Below are 9,705 nucleotides of genomic sequence, written 5' to 3' on the forward strand. Positions count from 1 at the left end.
ACGATGTTTGTACGAAATTGTATTTATTTATATGGTTATATCAAAGCGATACTATGATTTATTGTTATATATATATCATATATAATTCACGATTTTTAAAAAAATATTTTATAATTAAGAACAGATCAGAGCTAGTTATCATATAAGTTTAATTAAACTCATTAAATTTTATTCAAATAATATATTTATTTATTTCAAAAAAATACCAAATATATATAAAAAAAAAATAATTGGAGAAAAAGTTATCAAAACTTAAAATTATCATTATTAAATTTAGAATGGATAAATTGAAATTCAAACTTTGTCAATATATTGTATTATTCAAATTAAATATTAGTACTTTTTTTTTAATGCAGTTACTTAAATATTCATTCATATAATTGAAATTTGTTAGATTACTAGTAGCACTAGGTCCTTGGAAAGTTGTGTTTTGTGTTAGTATTATTAAATAGTGTGTTGAAAAGTTTAGTGTATAATTGTTATTTTTATAATATATAGGGAGAAGTGATTAAATAATATTATCAGAATATTTAAGGCACAAAAGATGATGTGATGGTGATGTGAGTGAAAAGCTTTTGGAGGTGGGGGGATTTGAAGGTGATGGAATTCTTATTTTCCTTTTTAATTTTATTCGTGTTGATCATGCTCGTCTTCGATTTAAAATTTAAAATTTATAAAGTTTCTTTATATATATTTCTTTACTTGAATAATTGACATAGTTTATTTCATACGTATTTTAAACTTATGATTTAAAACATGATATTTTTATATATCAAAAATTTAATTTTTTTATTTTCAGATCTCGAACGTGAAACATGCTCATTATTCCTTGGAAGTGTGGGAGTTGGAGAATTAAATATAAGATAGGATGTGTAATAAATTGGATAATAAGTGGAGGCCCTTCTTTACTGACATAATGGCTTTTACTGGATTGTGAATCTTTTCTCTACTTTGGCTTTATAATGTCTTTATTTCTCTATCTATATATCACATGACCTCTTCAATTTTTTTCATAACTATTTTTTATTTATTTATTGAGAAAAATGTTAATTAAATGTTTTTGTTTCCCCCACTAGATACCAATAGTTAAAAAAGAAAGTATAATATAGTGTTAGTTGACTTAATTAGAATGTCTTAATGAGCCAAGATTTTTACGATAACTATTTCTCTATAGTTAATTATGAGGAAAAGATAACACTCTTCGTAAATCTTATATATCTATGAGATTGTACTGGATATGAGTCATTTTTTCTAACAAGATTAAAGAATCAAATAAGCATTTCAACAAGAAAATTGAATATTTAAATCAAATCAGAGTTCATGTCACTCGTCCTGAACAAATAAGAGGATAGGCTACAGGTTGCATATAAGATAAGACAGCGAGTCGCAAGTTGAAAGAACATTCAACATAAATATTAGATAAATATGGATTAATCAAAATGTTTATCCAAAGACATCATGAAAAGTTGAAAAAAAAAGTTTTGAGATATTGAAAATAAAATTTGTAAGAACATTTTTTTTTTACCAACTCATATGCGTGTCAAACTTGAATTAGAGCGACCAGCAAACTCGAATTTTAATGGTTCTATAAATATTTTTTTTAAAAAACTAATGTAATATTGTTAATGAATGTGTCCTTATCCAAACTTAGATTTTCATAATTCCTAGGTTGAATTGCAATGTGGTCCATATTTGATAGGAAGATCCAAGCAAGTTCACAGATTCGAATAACAATTTATTTATTTAATTTAAAGCATATTTTTGATCGAGAATATTAAGAAAATTCAATATTTAACTATTTTAGTCCCCACAAAAATATATATTTCTTTACAAAAAACGATAAATCCAACGATTTTATTGTCCTTATTACTAATGTTCTGACAGTTAAATATAAGCCCTAATTAATATAGAAAACATTTTTAGGATTTGTTTATAAACTACATGGTCATAGATTGGACAAAATTGTTGATGTTTGTGACTATGGATTGGTCTTGTGTAGTTGATTGATACAAACACTAATATTATATATGGCTGTCGTTTATTTTTAGTGATTCATTTAAAATTTTACACGTCATGTAAGAAACAACAATTAATACACATATTTTATCCATATAGCTCAGGATGGACCTAAACACCTTTTAATGAAATTTTTAACTTTGTTATTGTTTATCACAATATTCATATTAATTGATGTATAATTGTTAAACCCAGATACAAATTAAGGAGCAAGCTTCTTGTTTAGTATGGAGGAGAATCTCAAAGTAATGTAAAGAATATTAGAGTCGTTTAGTTTAAATTCAAGTTATGATGGGATTAATTATGATGAGATTAGTTATAATGTGATAAGTTATAGTAACATTATTTTTGAGTGTTTGATTCGTTGTATTCAAAATGATAAATTTTAAGAACAATTTATTGGTTTACAAAAATACCCTTCATGAATGTAAAAAGTGATTAACAAAAGGGTTGAAAGAGATTTTTTTGTCATTTATTATTTTATTCAGGATAAATTATCCCCAAATTATTATACCAACCAAAGGGAGGGATAACTTATTCAGTTACTAATTATTAATTTCCGAATAAGCTATCTCGAACTTGCCAACTAATCAACAAATTAATTGGTACTATAATTTATTCTCAAAACTATTTGGCATTATTGTTCACACCAAACGACCCCATTGTATATTAATTTTGTCTCCCAACACCCACCTGATTCGAATCGAATCGATCTTCCCTGTCATCTTATGGTAAGATTCATTGACTACCACCATTGTCAGCTTAAAGATTGTGCTTCATCAAACAAATAATTCCTATTACACCATATTAAATAAATCAAACTATGATCAACAAACAAATAATTTCTATTGCACCATATTGAATAAATCAAACTATGATCATCAAACAAATAATTTCTATTACACCATATTGAATAGATCAAACTATGATCATCGAAAATGTTAAAGAAAACAAATAATCTCGTATACTCACGTCCAAACGTCTTAATCTCAAAAGAAACAAACGATACATTAGTTATAAACACAAATACAATTTCCCAAATGGGATGTGAAATGTTCTCTCTCCCTCTCAAGATAGAGAACAAACTTAAAAAGTATTCTATTTCCCTTCCCTTTGAGATGGGAAATAGACCAGAATGGATTTTAATCTATATACAGACCTATTGACAAAATCAAATACTAATACATGAAGACAAGGAGCTAAGACATGAATGTTCTAAAAGTGGTGGAAATTTAGACGGCATTTTCTGGCGTTTGGTTGTCGAATCTGCTGGTGAATACTTGTGTTGCCCGTGAACTTCTGTGTTGTAATCGCTGGTGTAGCATCTCCGACATCTTGTTGAAAAACTCTGCATCCCATCTCTGTATTAACACAGGATCTTCCGCATAACAGATATATATGGATGTAACCGCGCTTTCCACCACAACTGTAGCCAGCCCGACCTGAAAACCAATATCATAGTGACATAAATAATAGGGAAAATTAAGAGCCATGGTGTGTAGTGGTGATCTACAAGGCAAACTAACTTGGCAACTAATAAGCTATGGTGTCTCTCGCATCTCAACTATCTCGTAGAGTAGTACCTCTCCACACCAAGAACTTACATAATAAAGAAAGAACAGACTACGTTTTATGATATAGATCATTCATTGATCACATATCACAAGATTCAGCCAAAGTCTCTGTAAAGAAATGGATCTTAAGGCCTGAGTCTAACTCGAAAGCTAACTCTTGACGGGAGGATTACCCAAATCCATATAAGGAGAGCGTCCATCATTTTTCATTTGATGTGGAACTCTTTAACAGTTCCTAACTGTGTTCTGAAATAAAATTTGATATGTATTCCACTAGATTAAAATTTGGTTCATAAAAGTGTGACCTTAGCTGCAACATCTCAGTATCACCTATTACTGTGTTAAAATCTCAGTAGAAGTAAATATATTTCATTGGTGCTCAAGCATATTCAGATTGAACTCCGACTTTGGAAGCACATCAGATGGAAGCGCAAGTGAGCAATGAGCCCGTAAGCAAGTACATGGTAGATTCGTAGGAGTAAACAGGGAAGGCTGATGAAGGTAATCACTTGTAACGAAAAGGTCAGTACCATTCTTATTTCTTTGATCCATTGATCTTTATTTAACATCAGATCATTACAAAACTTGAGGACCATTTAAACAATTAAGTTTCAAAGGCACTCACAGCCAAGCACTAAAAGTAATACGAGAGGTAAGGCTGCTGACTATGACTTACCAAGATCATTCCCATCAACATGGAAGTAGAACCGACCATCATCACTCTGTCAGGATGCCTGATCCTTGTCCAAATTCCTGCACAAGTTCCGGCGACCAGCCCACCCACAACAGTTCCCATCAATATAACAGCACCTGAGCAATCATAGGCAATAAGTGCTTCAACTCCAGTTGATTGGAACAACTCCCATGCATCTCGTGCAGAGCAATTAAAGTTTTTACCATAAACTGCAATCTGCAAGGAGTATGTTTTTAAAATAACATCAAATTCACTAACTAAATGACATCTGCTTCTGGTGAAATTTTTTTAAAAATTCACTTCAATGCATAATTTCTTATCTGTTATGGGCAGCAATAGACCAAATTCAACATGAATTACTACTCAGAGAGAAATAACTGATTAGGGATTTGCTACTTTACATCACATATTTCCTTAAAATCCTTGTCTCACCCCTAAGCAGGACAAAGACTTGAGATATAACTTCTAAACCGTGTCACTCACTAGCTACTCCAGTGATTAATTACTATCCATGCATGCAATACTTACACACTTAATTGCCAGAATATAGCGCATACTCATAATTGCATCACTGACTTGTCATGTGTTAAATTGAACACATGTAAGTGCATTGCGCTGAAAAGAAGATTAATGAAGAGTTGGCACAGATTTGGCAAATACGTTGTCTATTTCACAAATCATAGAACAACCAAATACTATAACTTGATGAAATAATTGTTTTATTAAGGCAGCATCTAAGCAAATTAGCGCACATTTCAACTAATATGGGGCAGCATGCTATACTCCACAGGTACAGGTGTTGGCCCTGATCCTCAAGGATAGAGCAGATAGGCTCATGATGAGTGTTGTAGCTAGGAAGTGAACGTTGGATCTGCAGGTTCATTACCCCCTGTGCCTCAACCACTCAGTCATCCCTGTGGAGATTACTCACATGGATGATGTTACAATGAATATTACAAAAAAAAACAAAGTCAAGCTCACTGGAGACATCAATATCAAAGCAGCAGCTACACTCTACCCAATCAGAGATTATTGATCTCTATGATTAAGAGAGGATTTCCACTCAGTCTCTTTCAATATGAGTAAAAAGGAAATATCACTAGGTAAGATATAAAGGAGAATAAGCAGGGGCAGGGTTAAGGGGGTTCATCTGAATCCCCTTAGCTGGAAAATTATGTTGTGTGTACAAGGTCAATTATTTTCTAAAGTAAATATAGTAATAATAGTAGAGATTGAATTCGTTAGCTTCTTCATGTGTTTATTCAATTGTCGTCATCTTCTTCATTTTAAATGTTATAAGGAATTACCGAACACTGTTTCTGGGAGGTGGCAAGGTGTTGAATTGCAACTTGCTTAGTTGTAGATAAGGAACTGCTACATGTTTTAGTAAGTAGTGACTATGCATGACTTAAGAGGGTACCCAAGCTGGAAGCATAGATGGACAATCAAGGAGGAAAAGGTTAACGTGAATCAGGAGTTTAGTTGTCTGGACAAAGAGATATCCCTGAATGGTGATCAGAAGTTGGAAGGTGAAGTAACACCTTCATATGAAGAGAAGGGACATATTTTACAGATATATTGAAAAATAAACCACAACTTCAAGAATAGACAAAAATATGGCTCTTGAACTATTAACAACCTACCAGCACATAAGCATACTTATTGAAGAAACGGACTAAGGTCTCAACCAAATGAAAGAGAAAATCGACACAGCAAAGCAAACACTCATTCTTCCCAATCTTTGATCTGACTCCTCTAATCTGCATTATACGAAACCACTAATCAATCAAAACTGTTCATACATGCAGTTAAGCAATATGTAAGAGAAAATCTTACTCTTCATGTGAGAAGTTAATATAATGGACAATTAGACAAGAACAGGCTGACCAACCTTCCACCGTAATGTCCGGATGGCGGCTGTAAAAAGTGATCCATAGCAGATGCTGCCAAATGAGGTTGTAACAGCATAGCGTAAGGATTTCTTCAATGGTTTGGGAGGCATTGAGGTTGCTTGCCGACCACCATGAATGAGAACGAGAAACACCATGCCCGACACTATTACATGAATAATGTTACACAGAACTGCGCCAGTCCAAAACAAACTCACACAGAATACCTGTACAAAACACATGCAATTGACAGCTCATGTTCTTGGCAACATAACCAATATACTTGATAGAGACTGAACCCTAGAGTCAGAATCAAATAAAGAGCAAAAACTTGCCAGCTCACCACAAGAAGCCACCAGCGACCACCATCACCGATACTAAGTGCTATAACACCAGCTACTCCAAAAGACCAAAGCACTAGCCATGAAAGCATCACCAGCATGAATGCAAATGAGACTCCCATAACTTCAGGAAGGCTGCACACCATCTTCACACTTCTTTGTAAAACCAACATGGTAAATGGAAGTCTGCGAAGTTGGGAAAAGAAATATTTTCACAAAACTGAAACTTATACTACAGTTCCTTATCTGGAAAAAATTATCTCGACCTCTCTATTTATATGCTGTCTGAGCTTCGATATCCTTTTTATACACTACACTTCCAGAGTTTAGAAAAAATTTGTACAAACCTCTCCATAGCTTTGTTTTTAGAGTTTATGAGGCCATCAATTTTTTTTTCATAACCGAGAAATCTGCAAGGGCTAGTGGTGCTTAACTCAAAACTTGGAGGATTCTTCCACTTGATTACAGGCTTTTATTTGCCTCAGGTCAAACCCATAAGTTTTTAAACGTCAATCTAAACTATATCCTAGAAGTTACCAAGAGGAAATATGATGTAGGAATCGAATACTAAATTATTTTACTTCTAGCTCTCCTTCAGACTTAATTTAGGGTCAATCTCACGGATGGTCAATCAACTTTCAGTTTATAGTACCAAAATTACTGAACTATTTTTCAGTAACGGAAGTTAATTAACTTTACCAAAATGTCACAAAAATCACTAAACTACTTTTTGTAACAATAAAGCCATTTAACGTATCCTAAGTACAGATAACACTAAAAGCCATTAGAAGGAAACGAATGAAACATTTTTCATTATACTTAGACAAAGTTGAGTGACTTTTCTGTGGCACAATAAAGTGAAAGCTTAGTAACCATCCGTAAGACCACCCCAAATACATATAATCAGGGAGAGCAACCTCCTTAAAAATGGCAGGATGACTTTCAATCCTAAGAACCTCATGATTGCTGCATTAGTATAGACTTTGAAACCTGCTTTCATTCAAAATCAGGATGACAGGGCTGACTCCAGATAAGATTTCTTTCAAGAAAGTTAATCTGCTGATGCTCCAGCAGAAGACAGACATGTAAATTACAAAGTAAATATTAGAAAAATTCTCACTTTATACAATCTCACAACAACAAAATTTTCTCCAAACTGACTTAACAGAAAGGAGAATTTGGGTAACAGGTTGCATATTCACTAAGAAATACTAGGCCAACAGATGGATAAAGATTAAATATCTTGTAAAAGAGAATTGAACTCAGATAGAAATCGATAAACACATAAAAGCAAGATTCTTTTCTGTTTTCTTATTTTTAAAAAATCATGACTATTTTCAGCTATACCTGTCTATGATTGATATTACGTACAAAAACTGCAATGCTGCACCAACAGAAAATGCAACCCCCCAGAAAAATTGCTTCTGCCAGAAACATAGCACACTGATCACAGCAAGATATGTTGTCAAGATGTGAACCGATAACTTCATCATGTTACTAGCACTTGAACCAAGCAAAACCAACCAAGCCCATGCCAGAACTGTTCCCACCGCACCACCTACTATATACAAAGGCCAAAAATCTTCAGTCAAACCAGGCTGATTATCAAGGATCATCTTCGTGAACCTATCAATTTTGAGCCTATCCTTTTCCCTGAACCTGTTAAACCCCAATACCGCAAGTGCCCCACCTATCAACACTAGATGCAGCATGAATACCCCCATCCAAAACACATCTCGCCAATGCCGTGAAACTTGTGAAGTGAGTTGTCGAGATCTAATATCATCTCCACTAGCACTATTCCCCACCATATTCTGCAGTCAAATACATACATAAATAATAATTAAAATCTGAAACTTCTCAATGTCTGCATTGCACAAGTAGGACTCGGTACTCCCGGCTTGATTCCATTTTATATGGTGGTTTTTATGTGGTTTAAGATGCTGAATTCATTTAAGTAACATATAAGTGCAAAGAGAAGAAAATAATAAAGTAGGATTTGAACAAGAGATAGACATCATAAGCAAAACAATGAATTTAGAACGAAAAACAATTTAACATTCATAGAAAGCACAAAACAATGAATAATCAGTACTAAAAGCTTGAGATAGACAGGATTTGAACAAGAGATAGACATCATAAGCACAAAAATGAATTTAGAGCGAAAAACAATTTAAAATTCATAGAAAGCACAAAACAATGAATAATCAGTACTAAAAGCTTGAGTACTGATAAACATACTAATCTTTTATTCTTCCGTCGTCCCATCCCAATTTATACATACTTCCTTTCCAAAACGTCCAAAATTCTTGAGTCATTCCAATTCTTTTATACAACTTTCATAAACTAATATTCACTTTTAACTATTCAAAAAATAAACTTTTCATGAGATCATTTCTCCACTAAACTAATTTTACAAACACCATTTCCTTCCTCTACCAGTAATTAACAAGTCAAATCAACATATTTATCCAGTCAACACCATCATATCCATGAGAATACAATAAATTAAATATCATAAATTCCAAAAACTCAAAGCAATTTAACATTACAAATTTATCCAACACTAAATATCCACATCCGCAGCAAAAAATTCGAATTCTTTTTCGCAAATTCAACCACTTAAAATCACAAGCACACTTTTAAATACATCAAATTAAACAACAGTAACCACAATATTCACACAAATAAGTGTAAAATTACACTAATTAACAACTTATTTTAACTAAACATACTTTAAAAGGTTGTAAATTCAATACAATTTACTTCACATCTGTTAAACGTCGATTTAAACTACAACAACCGCAATATTCACACAAATAGCATAAAATTACACTAATAAACAATCAATAGTTAATTTCAAAAATTGAAAAAAAAAAAGAGCGAGTAGTTAAATGTTTACCGGCGGCGGAGTAACGGCGGAGGGAGAGCCGTAGCCGTCGTATGAGGAGGACGAAAGTGAAGAAAACTGAGAATCACTCATGGATAAAATTTGTTGATCTAGGCGACTATTACAGAGAGAAGAAGTAACATAGGTGGTATAAATTCTTCATAGAGAAAAAGATTAGTTTATAAATTAAAATTAACTTAATTGAGAATTAATGAGGATAAGAGTCAATGGAAGTTTAATTTAGGGATTATGAAAATTGACTAATTACAAAATGTTTGGATTTATTAGAAATGAAACTGAT

General features: G+C 32.7%; 1 protein-coding gene across 2 annotated transcripts; it reads right to left on the reverse strand.

Annotated features, from left to right (window-relative positions):
• Nucleotides 1-2,957: 2,957 nt before the first annotated feature.
• On the reverse strand, nucleotides 2,958-9,705 carry LOC101261516 (uncharacterized). 2 transcript variants are annotated; one of them, XM_004238903.5, is made up of 7 exons: nucleotides 9,417-9,705; nucleotides 7,862-8,328; nucleotides 6,517-6,700; nucleotides 6,176-6,400; nucleotides 5,928-6,044; nucleotides 4,267-4,500; nucleotides 2,958-3,458 (listed from the first exon to the last, which is right to left on the reverse strand). In XM_004238903.5, exons 1-7 carry the CDS (start codon nucleotides 9,495-9,497, stop codon nucleotides 3,249-3,251), a joined length of 1,518 nt encoding a protein of 505 aa, XP_004238951.1. In that variant the 5' UTR covers nucleotides 9,498-9,705; the 3' UTR covers nucleotides 2,958-3,248. The 2 variants fall into 2 exon arrangements, with proteins under 2 accessions (XP_004238951.1, XP_069153900.1); XM_069297799.1 differs by lacking the exon at nucleotides 5,928-6,044.

Source organism: Solanum lycopersicum, chromosome 5 (genome assembly GCF_036512215.1).
Source record: "Solanum lycopersicum chromosome 5, SLM_r2.1".
NCBI classification, from domain to species: Eukaryota; Viridiplantae; Streptophyta; class Magnoliopsida; order Solanales; family Solanaceae; genus Solanum; species Solanum lycopersicum.